General features: G+C 36.6%; 1 protein-coding gene across 2 annotated transcripts in view; it reads left to right on the top strand.

Moving 5' to 3' along the window:
* The window catches only part of LOC108766863 (Down syndrome cell adhesion molecule-like protein Dscam2), a 189180-nt gene that overhangs the window by 94844 nt on the left and 71934 nt on the right, over positions 1-22402 (top strand). For both annotated transcript variants that reach the window (XM_018516398.1, XM_018516397.1), the window contains exons 4-5: positions 2521-2682; positions 14951-15100. In XM_018516398.1, coding sequence (XP_018371900.1) covers positions 2521-2682; positions 14951-15100 — 312 coding nt within the window. The remainder of the gene's footprint in view (positions 1-2520; positions 2683-14950; positions 15101-22402) is intronic.

The raw sequence follows: 22402 nt of genomic DNA, 5'->3' as shown, positions 1-22402 counted from the left end.
CGTGCTTTGCCGTAAAATTCGTTATTTGAAATCTCGTTTAACGTTTACTTCCCGAGTGTATTTAACGTCAATACCCTAGATGGAGCAGTAATTCGTTGCGAAGTTGAAAGTTGGGTGATCCATTTTGCACATTTCGAATGCCTCACGAGGTACATACCGGCAGAAAATCAACAGTCTTCGGCATTATCAGATCGTACCACCGTCCTTCCTGAGGTTCCCGCCTCCGCCGAGTTAAATGTAATCGACCGTTCTCCGGAATGACGTTTTAAACCCACGACTTCGAGCGCCTGAGGGCGGCAAGAATGATCGTGCGCTCGGGCAGAGCCAAGCCAACTACATTTATCGCGAGCAGGAGCCCTCCTCTTTTCCACTCGCTTTTCCCCATCTGCCGTCGCCGTCGTCGTAAATGGATGGCACTAAACTCACGCTCGCTTATAGCTAACAACCTGTGCCAAGATCAAAACTCGCGACTTGCCGCCAAAGTACGACGCATTTATGCACGTGTACAGATTGCTCTGAAAATGGTATAAGAAATAAAAGCTGCTAGAGATCACCTAGAGAGGAGAATATAAAAACAAATTTACTAATATATGATGAAACAAGTCAAGGGTCAAGCTATTATAATTTTATGATGTTAATGAACGAGAGACGAGGAGAAATACAATAAATTATTCTTTTTCTTCAACGTAAACGTTCAAACTCGTAATTTTCTGCTAATTGCTGTTAATTACTTAGGTAATGGTATACTCATTTGTAATTTTTATAACTGCGTGTAATATTTTACAGCCACGTTATGCGGTTTTTTGATAGTTTCACAGGGTAATTCTTCTTAATTAGCCACGCGAAATTTATCGCCGAGCGTAAGTAGAAACAGACCGCCATATATTTCGGTTTCAGACATGAAACGAGAATTTCTGGCTGGAGGAAATCCACTGTGCTGAGATATCGCCGAACGAATTTCACGGATGAAAGATCGGGCGCGTCAGTAATTTTACGTGGAATGTATCGACCGATCGACACGTTCCTCGGCCACCCAATGTACGCCACGTGTGACAAACGATCATGCCATTTCTTCACCTTCCTGTTTGCCGTTAAGAATCACACTTGGTCCCGCCAAGAATCGCTTATCGCATTTAACGAAGAAAATTCCACTGAAATAGGAATTGAAGGTGGTGGATTATCCGTTAAAAGGATTAAAACGGTGCGGAAATCATGGAAGCACAACAAAAGTTGTGAAGGCAGAGCACTAATTACCGAAACTGCCTGTCTGAAGAGCCACCGGTATTCGCGTGAACAATGAGGTCGGTGGAAAACGAAGTACCGAGCTGCTACGTTAATAATACCCCTTTTAGCGTTAATGTGTCTCGCTGGTCTTCTTTAAGAATGTTAATTAACGATAGAATGCTGAAAGCTCGGTAATAAACAGCATGGATAATACGCGCAATGTGAATTCATATTACATGTCTCTGGCGAAAATTACGTTCGTCCATTATTGGATAAAATATTTTCAGGAATAATGATGTTAAAGAAAAAATCTTATTCGCGGATGATAAAATATTTTTATTGTAGTCTCCGATCATTAATACTTTAATTATGTTTGCAGTAAATTAATTACACAACTCAAAAATAATTTATTTCTATCATTTAATAATTTAAATGCATATATTATTTATCTATTTGAAAAATAATCAGATATTATTATTATTATTATTTATAATAAGAAGTTTCTATTTATTCAATTTGTCTTTAAACTGTTGATAAATCTAATTAAATCTTGAATCTGTTGATAATTTCGAAAGTATATTTATATAAATATATAAATTTTATTGAATGAAAAATTTAGTGAATTTCTATTTTAATTTTGTCTAAGGATTCGCTTGTCACACTTTATCTGAAATAAGCGGTATTATTAATCACGTGGACAGCAGAAATGGGTGGTCTTTCGATCTCGGAAGCTCGCCGGGAGAGGAATATTCATCACTCGAATCCGACATTGCTTATAGAACAGCCCCGATATATCGTTATGCGACACATACCACTTCTACCATCTCCTTAAACCGTCATATCCGAACCTCTATTTCCTCTTCGTTCTCCCTCTGCGGGAGATTAACGTGCATCGCGATCATCGACGCGATGAGAGATTCGTCACGATGAAGAGCAAATATGAGCCTGCCTATGATATCGCCGAAATTGTTGCGATTGAAGCAACGAATGGAATGAAAACGTCGCGAAGTTGTTGCGTGTCGAAGGGAGGAGGCTCTATCTTCCGGGACCGTTCTTTTCCATTTTTTCAGTGCTATTATTCTCGCGAATACGACATCCCGTTTCATGGCGATATAACCTTTTCCCTCCTATTCCTTTTCTTTCCCTTCTCTCTCTTTCTTCTCTATATTTTTTCATTTTTCCGAGAGTTTTTGTCTCGGAGAGCGATATGACGGTCCATCTCTCGCTCTCCCCCCTATTTTCCGTCCTTTCCAGCATTTATTCCATGCTCAAGCAGCCGTAACTTTTCTTTTTCAGTGGTACGCCAGAAGTACGAGGTACAAGTGCGAGATGCCTACGTCCTGGCGGGTAACACAGGGGTGCTCAGGTGCGAGATACCGGCCTTCGTTAAGGAGTACGTCGCGGTCACGTCCTGGCTGAAAGACTCGGCCTTCAACATTTACCCGTCCGCAGAGAGCGGTGAGTGCAATTACAGATTGGTCGCTCGCGACTATACATAAGAGCGAAATATCATGTGAATCCAGGCTACACACATTTTCCAGATAACGATGGTTGTCGTACTTTTAGCGAAAAATCGAAACTGAAACTCGATTTCTTTTCACGTTGCTTCCTGACATCTTTCTAACTCATTGATCATCTCGCAGCGCTATCTTACATTTCTAGAAATGACGTCTATTTTCCTGTATATTTTATATTTTATTTTAGGATATTTTTTTTAATTATATTTACTTACAAGAACTTGATCATTTCGTTGCATTATCTTCAGTTTTTAGAAATAATTTTTACTTTTGTGTCTTGTTTGTTATGTTAAGATATTTTTAAAGTTCTTATACTTATAAAAATTTGATGTATTATCATTTCTTATTCTTCTTTTCTTTGAAATGAAGCACTTTATCTTTGTTTAGTAATTTTTTTGGGTAAAACAGTGTGCTAAGCAGAAATGTGAATAACAAGTACGAAGTGCAGGGGAACTTTTCCCTTCATTCGCACGAGTCACGTGTACCGAGCGACGACAGAACGCACGTGAGAGCGCCATGCGTTACGTCAATCCAGTCATCATTCGAGTTAATTAGAGTCTGAGGGTGCGATTCAAGTTCGTGTATACACATATATGCACTTTACAACAAATATTCTCGTTATTCCGCACGAATCTTGAATGGATAAATCGCGATATTACGAAACACCGGTATCGCAAACAGGCACATAACTTTGTATAGAGAAGCGGAGAGTATAACAATAAAAATGCGCGTGTATTTTTCCAGAGATGACTTTTTTATGTCACTCATCTTACAGCTAGTATCTCTTGATGGTTCTGCATCTGCAGTCTGCTATGAACATTACACGTGAATGACATTCCTGGAACTGAAAGTTCGTAATTCGTTTTCTCGACTTTTAATTAAAAAGCATGCATTAGATTAATCAAATTCTATTTGTGTTTCATTAAAATGACAAAAGCAATTGGTGATGTCAATTTCATTTTTATATCCACGCTGTCGAGTGAATGTAAAAAAATTGACATCACTGTGGGATATCATTTCCAACAATTGCAATGGAAATATGTCGTCGATAATGTCTAGCAATTATTGAAGATCTGTTTTTTTATTTACGCAGTAGAACGTAAAAAAAAGAAATAAATTTAGAAATATATCTAAAATTCAATTGAAGTCATAATGTCTATAAAAATTGATTTTAGTTATCTACAGGTTTATATTTGCGATATGATTTTTGGATCATGTTATAAATAAATATCTCTCGCGAATCGAATTTATCGTGTAAATCAGACGAACTTTGCGGGACAAATTCAACCATTCTTTTTTTTTGGCAATTTCATTCCCGAAGCCACCGAGAAGTCAAGCACCTGATGCATCGTAGAAACTTTCCTAAATTCGTTTTCCTCGTGTCATAATGGAGGCATTGTGTTCCTGTCATCGCGTGAGATCTCGTACCGACTACGTCGGGGGACGACGACGACGACGACGACGACGACGACGACGACGACGACGACGACGACAACGAAACGTGACGTATTGTCGTCATGTTTCGATCGCTACTGCGCGACTTTTCAGATTGCACGTGCGTAGCATAAACGCGAAAGTCTCTTTTTGCTCTTTTCTCCCTCCCTCGCGTCGAAAAATTTGCCTTGAATTCACCAACGCGTATTCTCCATCTTCCGCGATAAATTATAGCCCGATGAATAAACGGCCAACTTCCTCGCACTGGCACGCCCGACCTGTTCGACGCTCCCGCGTACGGAAAGTTTTCCGAGTGATTCGTTTTCCATTTAGAGGCAGGTACATCCGCGCGCGCCTTTAGAATCTCGCCTTTCCCGCTTCCTAGATTGGATTTTCCTCTCTCTGGACTGCACGAGACGCGAATTGCGTTTGATTTAATCCAAGGATTTGTCGCCTGCCCGGCAGACGTAAGGAACGGTCCGCTTATGAAGTTTAATCGTCTTCGGAAACAGTCTGCACTCGCGTTAGATTTACTCTCCGTAAGAGAGAATAAGAAGCTCGCCGTCCTTTCGCGAGACACTCTGTACTAATGTAGAATTCCCGATATAAGTACGAGATATTTTCATGACGGATTCTGCAATCAAATCGATGGATTTTCTTGTTTTCAGCTTCAACTAAAATTATCGGCGTTTTGAAGAATAATTCGGAGTTGAAGTTTCGCGATCAACAATTTCAGAGATGTTAAAATCATCTTAACGTAAAGATCATCTAGATTACGGAGAATTAATAATTAATTCGTGTTAAATTGCTGGTGTTATCGGGACCAGACGTTTTGACCGTCGGACTTAGGAACTTTCAAACTTTTCAAACGCAAGAGAGATATATACTATAGATATTTTTTTATCTATGTAGCAGAAAGTTTACTCTTAATTCCAGACTCAAAAAGATATATAGTGCACGGAGAAAATTTTATATTTAAAATTACTATAATGTAATAGCTGCGATCTTCATGTAAATTATAAGTTTAAATGCTATTTTTTTAAAAACAATAATACAATGTAATTTTTACACTTTTTCATAATAAAAATTTTTTATTACAAAATCAAATCTTGTTGAATGAAAGTTAGTATTGTAAAGATAAGTAAAAAATATATATTTAGCAAATTTTGTTTGCGTACCATAGCAAAAATGAACTGATTTCATGTTAGATTATGGCTTAACAAGATAATTACTTTATTTATGTGATAAAAATTAGTATTACCATAATAAAAGTCAGAATCATGTTGTGAGGGTCCATCGAAAATACAAGACATAGTAAAGCGTAATTTAAAATTGTATTAAAATTTAATATTCTCCGTGTGGGTATATATGGCGAGTAGGCCAAGAATCTTTTTGATATATACACTCGTGACGTAAAGCGTTTGTTTATTACGTAAAATACAGTCGACTGAGGAGCGTCTAACCGAGCAGCAGATCATTCTCTTGAAACACTCCGCTCGGTTATTAGTTTCGCGTATGCCGCGAGCGACGCATACCGGGTGTATCGACGTTTCAGGAGTCGATGTGAAGTGCCGGTAGATGACTACCCGGATGCAGCCAACTCCAACACGAAACGGTCCACCGCAATGCAAATTAGCTCGGGCTGCTTGTCTATGGAAACGTCGAACTATCCTCGCCGCAACAGCCGCCCTGACGTCTCGCTCATTTGTCTGCGACCACTTCGCAAATGCGCATTCAGTAGTACTGTGCGAGAAAGGCCAAACCCCGAAGCTCAAACTCCGTCTTTACATATTTCGCTGTAATAATTATTGGCATGAATACTGCAACGCGAATCATCGCAGAAATGTCTATGTTTGTTAGGACGTTAAGTAATCATGCTGTCATAATTATTAATGTCATCAATTGTTACGTGTGTGTTGTGCATTTAATGAAATAGTAATGTGGCAAAATGAAGAATAACGTAATAATTTCGACTTTTTGCTTTGATCGCATCTTGGTATACTCATACTTCAGTTGATGCTGTCATTTTGCATTTAATGTTTACGCAGTTTTGTAGTAGATTTTATAACGTGTAATTTATTATAACGCAATTATCGAGCCTGGAAGTTCAAGTATAATGCAAATTCTTTTACGCTGACGCTGACTATCGTCGACGGAAACACCGAACCGCGTTGCATCGCAGCATCCATGTTATGACACTATTATCTTTTCCTTTTTGCCTCTTTTTATCTCGGGCGCTACATTTTTATTTTCTCATAGTTTGCCCCGTTTAATGAATACACATCCATTACGGTTTTGCAAAATTTTAAAAGAGTAAAGTGTATGTTTAATAAATAATACATTACTTTGAAAGAATATTTAATTATATTATACAAATTTATACTGTGACAACAGCAAAATGGTTTTTTTTTTTTAATAAATAATATAGTGAACGTAATAGTAATATTAATTTATTATATATAAGAATGGTAACAAAAAAAATATCTACTTAATTATTTCACACACATTTTACTTATATTAGAGTTAATTATTTTATTCAACTTATATTTTCTTTTGCGTGTGTCTAGTGTATTTTTATTGTATTTTTATATTTAAATTATAAAGCAACACAAGATGTTTAGTGGAGATGAAAATTTGCCAAAAGTATTCGTCTCTGCGTTCATGGAAAGCACCTTCCGCTTTGCATTACGATGCATTTTCTTTTCCTAACCGCTATCTTAAGCAGCTTTTGTTTCCCTCTTTACTCTTGTTTATATCTCGCTTCGTTCATCGCACTTAATTTCGCTTTTGTTGCACGATTATTCTCTGTTGTACCTCTGATAACAACTCTGATATTTTTATCAGTATAAAGATATTATTTGTAGTCACATTTATTCGCAATATTTTTTCTGCTTAGAAAGAGACTGTTTATTTATCTGAATATTATTTGTACAAACTATTGTACAAATAACTTAACCGTATTGACTGGTCATGGATAATAACTAGGAGATAACCAAAGATTTTCCACGTGTGTAGTGTCAATGATGTCAAGCTGAAGAAGGCTAGAATTTAACCAAAACGTATTTGTATTCAATAATGTTAAATACATTCAAGTATACTGAGGTTCGTCCAATAATTTAAGCGCACCAACTACAGCGTGGATTTCTAAATGCTCTAAATTAATTTATGTATTATCGTTTAAGTTATTATATTATATCTTCTTCCAGTCGATAATATACCATATCATTATTGTACGGAAGAGTATTCAACACTATTGATAAGTGCTTAAATTTTTTGTATATGAACTAGTAGAGATAATACCTTTTTATACGATACTATTTTTTGCATGCAGATAAGCTTGCAAATAGCTGAATAATACGTACAATGATAACAGCCATGCTTTCACTCACTACTCATTCGCCATGTCCTGAAATCTTCTTTCAAGTAAAGCAAAAGTAATCACCTTTTTCATCAAGTAAAAGCGCGAGACTAAACTCGTGAATTCTAAAATCAACTTTTAGAATTCAGACCTACCAATTCAGAATATTATTCGGGATATTTATATGGAACAAACTATAAATTCTGCGTATCGTTTATTAAATTTAGTTTATAAGTTTTTAATACTTATACAACATGCGATTGAATTCGTGTGTTGTAAGTATTCGTGCGTATTTATTTTCTTTGAAATACTAGGACCACTTAGCTAAATGCTCTTTATTCTTTCTTTTTTTAAATATACAAATATTTATAAATATTTTTTAAAGATATTGAAGTAGACGTAAAAATAATTTAATAATAATTTTTTTATATTTGTAAAAGTGATGAAAATTAATCTGATACACGAGTGACTTATCGTGTGCAGTAAAGAATCGAAAAAAAAATCCTCGCGTGGACTAAATAAGATTAATGAAATTTGTGTCGAGCGAATAATTTAATACAACGCGAATAATTTTATTTGCATGTATTTTTGCACTGTAAATCACGTTATTCTCTAATTTCTTTTTTAAAGCAATCTGACGTGTGATACTATAGAACTTGGCAATATTTTTTTTTCCTTACAAAAACCTTATATTGGTTAAAGTATTACTGAAAGACAGTAATTAATTATTTATTTGAAGTACTAAAAGTACTGAACAACAGTGTTTTTAATATTTAAAATAAGTAATTAATTACTGTCTTTCAGTATTGGCCTGCAGAATTAGATTTCTATAATGATGTTGCGTTGTTAACATAACAATGTTCGGAGAGTTATCACCGTCATTTGGAACTTCATCGTCACTGTACGCTTGAAAAATTAATCCAGCGAAACGCAATTTGACAACGTCCCTGTTTTAACCCCCGTAAAACGAAAGTTTGCGTACTTTGTCCCTGCGAACTTAAGCGAAGTCGCAATAAGTCGCGGACGCTCGAGGTAAAGTGGCGCACTTACCAGCATTCCGTGAAGTCATGAAAGAAGTAATTGTGCTTGCTCCGCATAAGGAAGCATGACGAAAAATGTCTTAGCGTCCGCACAAATAAATGGCGCAGCATAAGTTTCTTTAATCACCATTTCTGCGCTCTTAATGGTTCTTTAAGTCTCATTTTATAACTCGTTTCCGTAGAAAACTAGCGTTTCCTTATCGAAAACTTGTATAAATATAAATAGGTAATCGCGGTGACTGCCTGATGTTTCTGATTTGCTATTTTATATTCAATCTTATATAACGCGGTGAATGCGAAACCGCGCATTGACAAAGATTGCTGGAATAACGTAATTTTCGCGGACTCGAGGTCGATTTACCGCGGTTTCTGCGAGTGACGAACGACGCTCATGGGAACGGAACGAACTTTCCTTAAAAATCCGCGAATTCGTGTTTCGTACACGACACTCCAGAGAGAATCCACTCGCAGTCGGAATAAATCCAACGCGTGAGATATATTTCGGTAATAATCGGCGTATACATAAATCATCCACGCTCAGACCGAGGCCGCCATTACGAAGGAAATTGTAGTCCCCCCCCTGTCTTCTATTGCGTTCTTTTTCGCATTCGTCGCATTCGAAGCATTTTAGTGCATTCATTGTCTTTTAATTCTTTCGCTTCATTCTCTTTTAACTGGTTTAATTTTTAAACAATTCTAAAGAAATGAAAGAATAGAGGGAATAAATGTAATAAAGTAATAAAAGATAAATAATTAAAAGATAAAAATTTTCAGTTTATAAAATAATACATAGATGTTTGTGTAGGAGAAAAAAGTTTTGAGGAGAGATAAAAATCGAGAGTCTATAATGTGATTTATTATTTATACGGAATCCAATAGCTTTAAATTATATGTAATATGTATAGAACATGCAGTAGCCATTAACTGACATTATCCCACCCGGATATTAGAGCTACGCAAATGGGCATAAGTTTTGATACACTTGTTGATTAAACTTGCATTTAAGCTGATTAACGCTCGACAGGATTATTGCTTCGGTGTGAGAGATATATCGAATAGACATATTACGTCACTACTTGTGTATATGTATTATACTATACATATATATATTATACTATACATATATATATATAAATTCGAAAGCAGAGTGTATTTAATATCCCACTTGATGAATAATACGTTTCAAATTTCGACCACATTTCTCCTAAATTTTGGACAATTTATATATATATATATATTAATTTTATATATATATATATATTGATATAAAATGTTAATATATATTATTGTATATATTATTTTATATACAATTTAATTAAAATTATACTTATATTTACATTTTATGTATATAATTATAATTGATAGAATATTTTATATCACAAAGAGAACATCTTGTTTATTCACGTATACATAAAATATTGAAAATAAAGGATGCTGTTCAAATGCTGTGGTTAACAATATGCGGATATAAACTACTAATTTATTCAACGTTCAGGAAATTTCACATACTTATCAGTATTTCATGGATTTCACAGCACAACTAATTTGTGGCATCTGATTCTATAGTCAACTCTCCATTATGTGTATCCTTTTACAGATTCATTGTTGAAAGGAATCTCGCTACGCCGATTAGATTGGCAACAATGCATTTGCTTTCCGCTTCAATACACTTTTGATTTGTTATGCGCTGACACACTCGTATTTAACTGGGTGTTCATTCGGCTATATTATAAAAATATTCATAGAGCTCGCTCTCGCGATGTCGGATAGGTCATCGCTTCATCAACTAAACAAATAACTTCTGGCCACCACCGCCGGTGTTTGGTCGGAAGTCCATAACGGTTCGTCGCGATTCGTGAACTCTCAAACATAGTCCATTACCTTTATTATAGCACGAAATTGTATTCGCGCATGAATCTCATAGCTGTACTAAAGTCTCCCTGAGGAACAGCAGGGATTTCAGTTGGCCATAGCAAAGTTTCTCTATCCCTTTTGCCTTTAAGTACTGTTAAATTCCCTTGATATTAGTTTAATTAGTATTGGTTATGAACTGTATGAATTTTGATTGTTGGTCTACATGAATTTTATTAATGGTAAAATTTGATTATTAGTATAGCTTTAGTATTTTGCGACATTGTACGATAAAGCTAAAGATATTGTACGCATTGTCATGAAAGAAATATAAAGAACTGTTATGGAAATAAATATCAAATTTTACTAGCTTTTGTTTATAGATGATGCTTTCTAATTATTTAATAGAAAGTTTAATTAATCACAAAAATTGCATCAAATATCTTATTTATTTCCATTGAAGTTAATTATTTTCTTTGCGCATCAGATAAAAAAGCAGTTAATATCCGCGTTTGACCAGCTACAGCATAGCCATTTCTGTTACTTAACATTCTGTATTTCCGATGATGTTTTATATATACCATAAAATGGATACTTTTATTTATATACACGCATCCATTATAAATAAAATATATGAATTCTTAAAAAGATTTTAATATTAATAAAATACTGTCACTTCTAATAAATATTTAAGAATAAAATATAATTGCAAACTTTAATTATAGCACAATATATATAATTATCTTCCATTATATATAAAAAAAAAATAATTAAAGTACAATTTTAACTAACGTTTTATCGAAAATTGAAGCACAATTGAAATTAATTAGATCCCGCCAGAATAGAAGCTAGAAAATTAAAGTTAATACAACCCGATTAGGTATTTAATTACTGCCACAGTCGATTGTCAACAAGTTCGAAATAAATTTTAACATCCCTATATATAAGGTTGTTCCGTACTTCGAACCTCTTAAGTATGCCAACTATTTCTCATGCCCGACGATGTGATCGCCGCGCATAATCATTCCGGGGCGGCGCACAATGAGCGGACAAAACGCCGAAGAATCCCTCGCGCTCGAGTTATTTTTATTACGATCGATTCATTGCTCCGTCTCTCCTCTCTCACGCTTCTTTTCTTTACCATGGTTAGACCCATCCATTTCTCTTACCCCCTTCTCTCTCATATACGGTGGCAATACGGTCGGCATTCATCGCCGTATGCAGCTGGCGGGCGCCGACGGTATGCACCGCCATTGCACCGCACAAGCCGATCTTAAGGTAACCAGACTTACGTGCATTCCTGCTCGCACCTCCCGTACCCTCTGTCTGTTCCCTCTCCCTCCCGACGCATTTCAACGGCTGGAATTCCGCGCAATTTCTCCCGTTATAAACGTGCACACACGGCGAGGGGATGCTCGCGGCGCCAACAACGAAATATTGACATTGCCGGCGCGATGCGGATGCGGACGCATCGGTGGAAAATGCACTCGTTTTGGACGTCGTAGACACGAGGGAGAGTGTACGGTGGTAAAGGGATGAGGGAGAAACTGCGAGGTATTTTCGCGCGATGCATTTTTCCACGGAGTCACGCGTACACGCGGCCGACATGCTTACGGACGCGGAAAACGCCGGCGCGCCACCATGATATAATATACATGCACGTCTTTCCGAGCGCGACTGCGGAAAAATGTGAGTAATCGCGACCGCAGTGAATTCCGGCCGAGGGAAAAAAAAATGATTGGACGCGCAGCTCTCATTTACCGCGTTTCCGTCCGCTAGATTTCTAATTCGTGTCACGTGATGCGAAAGATGCAGGTATATCCGGACGCTGACCTAAACGCGCGCAACAAATAGGAGCCGCAGACATGAAACTTCCATCACGAATTACCGAAGCGTATTCTTTAACTGAGAGAGTCATCTTTCTTTTCGTGAAAAATTTCAACCGAAAAATATTTCCGGTATTATTTAACATGGAAACTTAAAACAACCCGAGAAAAAAAATTTCCGAGGTACAGCAATAATTAATGAAATCTTGTACATCTATTAATGAAAATTATGTAATGCTTTCGTATTCGATCGTATAGATAAACTGTATTACAGTACAACTCGTATGAATTTTAATGAAGAAGATAAAAAGCTCGTATCTCCAGAACAACTTTATTTACAAGGCAAATGAAACTGAAGAACGGTGTAATATAAATTTTATTTATCGCAAAAAATATTACGCAAGCAAAATGTGCATTGGCCTCTACATTCCGCACATTGTTTACCGAGGAAATTAAAATTTTCCAATAACGAAGTGTTCTCCATGTTACCCGCTTAGATTAATCCTCATAATGCAGAATATCAAGTGCATGGGATCAGTAAAACGAGGAAGTGCAGTAGCCCGTTAGTACGATTGCCATTTCGAGAAAGATAACTGAAAACTCTTTGCGTCGAAAAGCTTTCGGAGAATCGGCTTTCCATGGTATAGGCCCATTAAATTCCAGAGGAGTTTGATTAATGTTCGTTCATTGTCGAAAGCATTCAACGTCGGTGAATTTGAATTCAACTTCGACGTGTTCTATCGATTGTTCAACCATCAGGAAATTAATTCATTATGATGTTCTTTCGCCCTCACCCTTCTTTCTTTCTCCCTTTCTTTGTCTCTGTAGCTATCTATACGTCTCTTTTCCTGCACTGCATTGCGAGAGAATTTTTCAATTATTCGTACATATTGCGAACAGTTAGTGAAATTCGTAATATTAATTTCGGCATAGGTATAATTACGCGTGATTGATCGATTATTGGGCTTGTAATATGCTATATTCGATGCTTTTACAGAGTTCGATAGTAAACATGTTTTTCGTATCTAGAATTCTCTGAATTAAAAATTTTGCCCAGTATTCTCTATGAGAGCAATGCGTTTTAAAATATAAATTTTATCTCAAAAATCGAACATTATGTATTTACACGGAACACTTGTACGGAATGCGATTAATTAACGCCCATTGAAATGAAAAAGGGTCGTTTTACATTTCTAATATTCTTTTTTATACATGAATTTTGCGGCTGCAACGAGAATAATATAATAATTCTATTTATGAATACAGGCTTAAACATATGTATATTTGTTGAATGCTTTTAGATACGTTTTTCAGTTTATTGATTTGAACAACAAGCTGTTGACTACGTTTATATTTTACCACGTGCAAACGTGTGCCATTTATTTATTAAATATGACGGACAGCTGTATTAAGAGACAGAGAAAGAGAGAAAGGAAAGACAATATATTTTTATGTTGCGTACATTCGCTTTGTGTACGCGGAGCGTTAATTATCAATTTATTATTGAAATATTCATTAATACAGTAATATCAGAGATTATTCTGCTTCTTACAATTAGCGTTGAAAATAGCACAAATTTATAATATCAAAATATTATTAATAATAAAGATCACGAGTCAAATTACTAATAAATGAAAACTCGTGATCCAGTTTCTGTTTCTTCCCAACTTTAGTAGAAAATGCAACATCGTAATATATAATAAAAAGAAGAGGGAGACATATCAGAATGTCTAAAAGCTCTTTAAATAATTTTTTCGAAGCTTTATCCTCGGGGATACGATAGGAGGCACGAGCGCGTGCAACACCGATCGTCAGTGGAATTCACTCGAGAGGCGTTAATCTTTTTTTTTTTTTTTCTAGCGGAATATCCACCGTTTTAAGCCACCGAGTGTGCTAGCAGGCACGCTCTCCCAGTGGTTACGCTCGAATTTTTACGAGTATTGATTCTCACTCGTGCCGATACTTCTCCTTTTTGCGTTCCAGCGCGTCGAACGTGGTCCTGCTGCTGATCATTCTTTTTATACTGAATCGCTTAAACAGAGTCGGTCCCTTCATTACCAGAGGACTAGTTTAACGAATCATTTTCTCCGCAGCTACTATTGTTTCTCATAACGCAATTTTTATAGCCGACCGCTTTCGCGCGTGAGATTCGCCTGCGCACTTTTCCATTAAAGAAATTTCCATATTAATGAAAGGCCAACGGAGACGAGACAGGCGCGAATATAGGAGAGAGAATGAGAAAGCGGCTCGTTGAGTCGATGAAAAATGCGTCACGCTGAGTGTTTTGCGGAGTTCACGTCGCACTTTAGAAGAGAAGGCAGGGGGGTTGGGATAAATTTAAAAAATAATTTTCCCTCCACCGTTTCCGAATTTGCAAATACCTGTCTCATTTTTAACATGGAATATACTAATATAAAATTAATCTAACACAATATATTCATTTAACTATAAAAACATTTTGATTTATAATAGAATCTCCTGTGCAATAATTCTGTCACATCTAATTTAATATCCTACATAAAATCTTATGAGATATAATTAATTTTTTCGTTCTGCGCTTACTGCTGATTATATTTTTCTCAAAGAGAAATTTTTTTCCTTTGTATGTAGCGCCGAATTTATAGACAAACGATGCGAAACATTTTGCTTTTTCCCGTGCAATATCGCTGACTTTCGCTTTGTTGCTGTTTCTGTTTGCAGGCGAGAAGCACCATATGCTGCCCACCGGAGAGCTGCTCATCTTCTCGGTGACTCCAGCCGATGCTCACTCGACCTACCGTTGCCGCACTGTACACCACGTTACCGGTGACACCGTGGAAAGTTCCTCGTACGCCAGACTCGTGGTTACCGGTAAGTCCTCGTAGGACTTCTCGTAAGTCCGTCAACCCGGATCTCTTCGAGTAGAAGTCCGGAAATCCTCCCTCGATACTAAGTGAGCTCTGAGATTACCACGAAGTTGAGGAAAGGAAAATACGAAGTTAAGCACGTAAAAAGCTGAATAATAATGACGCATTAATTATGCAATAATTAACACGCCGAATAGTCTAGTAGTAGCAATTTGCAGAAATGCCCGACAAGGGATGCTGATTAAAAAGAAAGAATTCCGGCGTTGGTCTCAATCTTTCTTATTTTCACAATAATACAGCTCAACTATTAATTATCTTGAAATAAAATTTTAAATTTATACAGTATAAAATAATTCTATTATACGTAAAATATAATATTGTGCAATATCTTTTTCTCTACATATGAAATATTTAAATGTCTTTCTCTCAAAAATATTAAAAGTATGTAAATGCGCATCTTTCGCGGAACTCACGGCCCATGCATAAACGTTCCCTCGGCGATCTCTTACATCTCGCTAATCCCTTATGCCCGTTACGTTTCACGTGTTCAGGGTAAAACGTTCTAGCGGCATAATTGTGATCCACCCTGTACGTGAGCGGCCGTTCATCCGTAGCATTTCTCGGGATGCCCAGACGCAGAATATCCCCGCGTTTTATGCATCTACTTAACTAAACACGTTTATACATGGCTCTCTCACGCTTGGCCTTCCGCACACAGCGAATCGTGATGCATTGTTGCGCATTTCCCACACGCCACCGACCTCTGGTAGTTCAGCCTCCTCTTCGGCCTCCGGTCGCACGTGGCGCTTTCTTCATGAATAAATCATGAGTGTCCGAAATGCTAATGGCCGAAATGTTCGCCGACGATATTTCTCCCGACCCGTTGAGCCAAATGCACCGACATCGTCGAAAATATGCTCGGTATTTGAAGGGACAACGGCAGGCTGCACCTGCTATGTCCCATGCACAGATTCGAGAAAATTCCCTAATTTCTCTGAATTTATTAGATATTCCTTTCACGGAAAAATTTATAAAATCTCATTTTATTTGGAAATTTAGTCGAACCATATCTTTTCAACATCGTAATTTTTCAGTATTTAACTCACCTTCGCAATTTTCCCTAAACTGACAAAATTACTTAGATTGTCTCTCTCTCTCTAGTCACTATTTATACCTTATAATTGATCCGTGATTACAGCAACGAGTCATTTAGACTCGAGAAGCGAAAATTTCAAATAGTTGTAAAATATATTTAATTGATGCTATGAAGTTTTAAATTGTATATGTTAAAATCGAATCTTCCTGTATCGCTGAAAGTATAGGTTACTTGCATTCTGTACTTCAAATAGGACATTTTAAAATTTAGATGTAGTTTTCATAGTTGTCAAGGATTAAATACATATAACACGAAGAGTTTACTTTAGCAATTTTCTAATTAATTTATGATTAATTTATAAGTGACTCGTCGCTTATCTTCTTTATTTAGCCGAAGTTATATATTGCGGTATATTGTGTTTATAGAAACCATCCGGGATGGTGGCACAAAGGGTGTCTGACGATCTCATCACGAGAATACGGTAATTTCGATCGGTGGTACAGACGATCTCGTCGTCACGAGAACTCAATAGTTTCTCCGGCGCACTTCAGCCAGTGCCTTGTAGAGATGCTGACTGATAAGGCATAAAATAGGTCGAACGCGGATGAGAACTACGGAACAATGGAAGGCTAATGATGAGAGTGCACCATCTTGTCTATTTTGGTCGCACACGTTGAAGCTGGTAAAGGAAGAATTAGACGAACATATTGTTCGCTTCCTAGCAACATCACTCGCTGTTAAATTAACGCTTTGTGCATTTGAGAAGTTGAGAGGTATCACGGACGCGAATTCCAGAGACGCACAAAGTGTCGCTACATTAATCCTCTTTCATTAAGCATACTTAAGGATGCTCCAATTATCTCATTGTGATTTTCTAAAATAATGTGTCGTTGATTAAAAAGCAAAATTGATAAGTTAATTATTAGGAGACAGTAGGAGAACTGCGAACGTGGAATAAACGTGAACGGATACTATTGCAGCATTAGAATAATAATAATCTCTTATTTCTTGCATCTAGTGATAGCCCAATATGTGCTTAGTGTCACTATAATCATAAAACGCATACGCCGGTTAAGGTAAAAAAGCCTTAATGAACATACATCGAAAACTCAATCGTTTCTGAGAAACGTTTTATAAACAATTTTGTATGTTAGTATATAATACCTAACTTATTATAATAGAACGTCAACTATCTTTACAGATCCCACTTTTGGGTATCCGTGAAGTTAGCATGACGATCTATTAATATGAAAGAAATAATGACAGTTCTAGTAACATTTTTATAGTTCTAAAGTTTTTTATAAAAATAAAAAAGAATTCCGCGTTTTTTATACTAAAAAAAACCAAAATCGAACAAATTGCAATCGGGACTCTATATAAATAATCGTAGATCTACTATATAAGTGCTGAATGATTTTTTAACACCCTGTACATATTGTTAATATAAAACAATTGAACGATCGAGAATAGTATTTTTTATATCATCTGTCGAAAATAAATTTTCTGTGCGTGCGTAAAAACTGCCGATGAGAAATTGATAACGGATTGGCACGACCGCGACGAAAGAGCCTTAGCGCCGCTTTGTCGAGTCAGTGTCTTGTTTTCGCGGTTCAGCGTCCTCCTGCCTCTTTTTGTTATCACCTACACCGCCATTATCCGCCCCCGTATTTTTCGTGACCTCTCACCACTCCTCCTTCCTTTCATTGCTTTTCGTGCCAGCGACACGTCGGAGTTATAACACTTCTCCGCCACATTTTAGAGAAGCGCAGCCTTTTAGGCGAGGTAGTGGCATCCATTAAAAAAAAGCTGGGTGCAACTATGCGAATTGCGGACCATTTAGAATTGAAATTTTTAAGACCACGCGGAAAGCATCGCCTAATATGCTGTTGATCATGCGACGTAATATCGATATGTCTTTTCAATTTTTAAACTTACCTTGCTTTTAAGAGTTCAGCGCTTCTGTCGTGGAGAAAAATTAGTCCGCATGGACATTCGAGAATGTTTGCGAAACTATTGTTTGTCAAACGGATGGATGGAATTTAATATCCAGTCTTTGCCAACATCCGATACTTTACAATGCTTAATAGCTTCCGTCGCGTGACTTTTTCGTAAGGTACAGAAATATTTACCTTCATCGTGTCGAAGGAAAATTTTTGCAGGCGAAAAATTTTGAAAGCATATTATCTATTCGCAATAATTCACTGAGAGAACTTAAAGAACTATTTAAAATCTATTTCTAGATTTTAGAAAGTTCTATAAAGGATAAAAATTATTTATTGATATATTTTTATACAATATATACATTAAAAACAGAACTTTAGTGTCAGTTTTATATTAATTTTCAATGAACAAGATAATTTGATACATAGCCAACCAAGAAGAATGCGTAACATCTAATTTAACACGATTCACGAAAAATCTCGTTCGAAAAAAGACACCATTTGGCACCCGAACATAACATTAATTAAGATCGCTGGAATTTTTCCAACGCTCTCAGTTCGGCTTTCAGGCCAAAAGCTTCCAAACCGAAAAAACCGTACCAAACTTTTTTCCGTGCCGAGATGCATCGTGAGGATTGCCAGACTTACGAAGAACACTAAAAGTTAAATTTACGCTGAATTCTCATTAAGTAGACGAGACGTGCGATCTCGTAACTGAGAAAGCACACCAGAAGGTATCTAACTATCGACGATAATGTCACTCGATCTCTACTGAAAGTTCGTCGGTGAGATAGAGCGAAAGTCATATCGAGATAGTCGACGGCTCCTTTATGGCTGCGATTCGCATCGCAGTGGAACAAGTCGAGGACAGGTCGGGCGACCCTGTTAAACCGAGCGTTAAATTAGTTCGACGGCCGAATAGTTCCCAGTGAGTTTAGCATCTTCGCCGCCTTCGTCGGCGAGGTGATCTTGTTCTCTCGGGGATGTCTTTTTGCATCGATAAAGAGAGAAGGAGACCATAAGAAGAGAATGAGAGATAAAACGAGAGAGAGAGAGAGAGAGAGAGAGAGAGAGAGAGAGAGAGAGAAAGGAAGAGCACTACACTGCGTGCCGGGACGCCGAATCGACGCTTTCCGACGCTTTCCGACGCTTTCCTCCAACTCGGGTTGGGAGACACCAACCGAAATCCCGTGTGCAATTCACATTGCGGTCCTGAACAGTCCGCCGCCGGGTACGCGAAACTTGCGCGATTCCCTTTTATTTACGACCCAGCTCCGTACGGAATATTCGGAAAAATTTCGCAAGCCAAGTAAGCGCGTCGTGAACAGACGACGAACTTCTAGAGCATAAGTTCCACGTGATGAACAATGTCGAGACTTAAACTCGGAGGAAAAACAGAAAAATTTATTAGATTTTGCAATAACACAATAAAAGAGCGCATGCACGTATGTTAAATAATTATGTAATAAAAAAACTAAAGAAAAGTAATATAAAATATACTTAATTATAATTCCTTTTTAAAGAGGAAGAACACAAATTGTAATTATAAAAAAAGAGAAGAAAACAGACACACATGTGTACATATATTTAATTTTATTTAAAATATTTTAATTCAGATACCTGTATATTACATTTTAACGTATTAGCTGTCTCGCAATTGTAGACAATTAGAAACGATACATAAAAATGGTGTAATGATAGAAACGAGAGATATGTATATGTATATCTATAGATTTTATATACATAGTGGATTTTTCTATAATACAATTTTGTTCATCGCTTGGAATCCGATACAGTTAGCTGCAAATTTGATTTTAACATTTACAACTTTACGATGAATTCTAGATAAATTGTTGTTTTCACGGGAACCAAACATTCAATTAATCTCGACTGTATGCACTCAGCAATTAGTATTAAAACTCGAAACTGGAACATCGATAATTCTAGTATGACTTTAAACTCATCATCATTAATTGTACAATAAACTAAATTTTTATTTGCGTAATTCTGTACCCTTTTGATTATTTAGGTATTGTACAACATATTTTAGCATGCAGCGAACTTCGAATCAGTCCTTGGACAATAAATTTAAATTTAATTAAATAATATCTAATCAAGTACACAAATGAATCATCACCTAATTTAGTTAGGATAACTCCGGCAAATACGCCGCGCTGGGATTTACGCCACAGAAGTCAGAAAAAATAGAAGGAGTAGGGGTAATTTTCCCGCAACTTCTACTCTGTTACATGCCTTTATGTTATTTATATTAGTATAGTGTTACGATTTCAATTTCTTACTGTTAACCCTTACCGTACTAATATGGGTAACTAGTGACCGAGCGATTCCTGTTCGTGCAAGTTTCTTTGAGTCTTATAAATTAATTATAAATTATAAATTATATTACATGTTATTATTTTCCAAAATAAAGAGTCAATATTTATTTTAGAAAGTTGAAAGTATGTTGGTGAATTTTTAGAGATTTTTTGAATTATTTTGAAGAGGTGAAAAAACGAAGAGATTCTAGTGACCCTTGATAGTATGGATGAGGCACCAAATTGTACATAGTACGGTAAGGGTTAATATTAATGAAATTATTGTGAAGTTGAATCGGTTTAACACTGTGTTAAGTAGCGCCATCATAAATTATAATCTATAATACATAAAATGATTACTGTATGACATGCAAAAGAGTTAGTGGTTATTTCATGATGCATGAGTGTAGAGGAATAGTAAAGCATGTTGTATAACAAAATACAAGTATTTTGCTCTTGTATTCTTTGTTCAGTTTGTTGTGTTGTATATCCCACCTGTTTGGGATATACGGCATTTTTAGCGAACGGAATTTATGTCTAAAGCATACAAAGTGCGCAGATTGAATTCAGTGCATTAAATGCAATAAACGCATTACATAAAATATGTACCGCATATCATAACACTTGTAATACATGTGGGAAGATTGTAATTATTATTTATTACTTCATATACATATTTATCATTCTTATTCCTTAATAAAACTTCATAAACGCATTTTATATAAGTTATTGTGTCATTTTACGTCTTATTTATACGCATTATTTGTAAATTTTTCATGAGCCGTACATACTCTCCCTTTCCCTATAAGTAGCCACATATCCCACCCCTATGGGATATACGGCAAAAATGCAAGGGTTTAAAAAAGTTCATTTTTTAATACGAAATATAAATATTTCAGATTTCTAATATTTTTTTCATAATAGTAGACAATATAAAGTTTTTACTGATGTAGTTCGTTTACTTTAAATATAGTAAATAATACTCAATAAATTAAGTTTTTGACAGGTGCGGCGTATGTACCGGAGTTATATATTACCCTAAACTTAACTTAATTGAAATCTTCGTTAAAATTTCGTTTGAAAACACTTAGCTTAAAAAAATGTTTGAAAACTGAAAATATATCGCGGCATCTTGTAGATAAAAGTAGGTAATGTTGCGCATATCATTCTTTTGCAAACTTGTTTGATGTTTAAATGGCTGAAAAACATCTTTCTGAAGTTTTAATTAAATTTTTTCCCTTAAGTCCGCGTATAATACGACCGAGTTAAACGCCATTCAGAGAAATCTTCATTACGTTTTACAGTAAGGACATTTCTTGAACGCTCTGCCCTTTTTTTTTACAATTCGCCATCGCGTTTTACAAACACAGCGTGGACGGGGTATCGCTTCGCTTCGGCGTTCGTCTGTCTGCTTGTCTATTTGTGCGCTATGCCAGTGCAAATTCCACCAAGTCGCGACTTCCTAACTTCCGGCTAATTAAACTTTCGTTGCCCGATATTAAATTCTGCCGATGTTGCTCTTGAGACGCGATGAATCGAGAGCGCCGTCTTTGCATCGCGCTTGTCTTCCTCCTTCTCTTGCTTCTCCTACTTCTCCCTTCGCTCCTCGTTTCTCCCTAAGGAAACCTATTTGAAAATTTACCCTCGCTTTGCCCTCCTGCGCCCTCCATTTTCCCCGAGTCGCCCTCGAACTCGCGGAAATCCGCGGAACAACTTGGGGGATGGGATTTTATTGGACCTCCGTGGCTTCTCACCGGTCAATGGCGGTGGAGTTTACAAGGAAGGGTAAAGCGACGATGGTGAGAGGAAAGAAGGACGTACCAAGCGGAGGTCGCCTTATTGGCGGGGATGGCGGAAGAAACATGGCGAAAACGCTAAGTGCAATCCACAGAGCCGCCAATGCAACCCTGCTACGTACAGCTACGTCGGCAAGAAACAATGCAGCCGTCACAGCA

The sequence above is a fragment of the Trachymyrmex cornetzi genome, unplaced genomic scaffold (assembly GCF_001594075.2).
Source record: "Trachymyrmex cornetzi isolate Tcor2-1 unplaced genomic scaffold, Tcor1.1 scaffold637, whole genome shotgun sequence".
Classification (NCBI taxonomy): Eukaryota; Metazoa; Arthropoda; class Insecta; order Hymenoptera; family Formicidae; genus Trachymyrmex; species Trachymyrmex cornetzi.
Note: the sequence above shows the minus strand (reverse complement) of the source record. Positions and strands in the feature narration are given on the sequence as shown.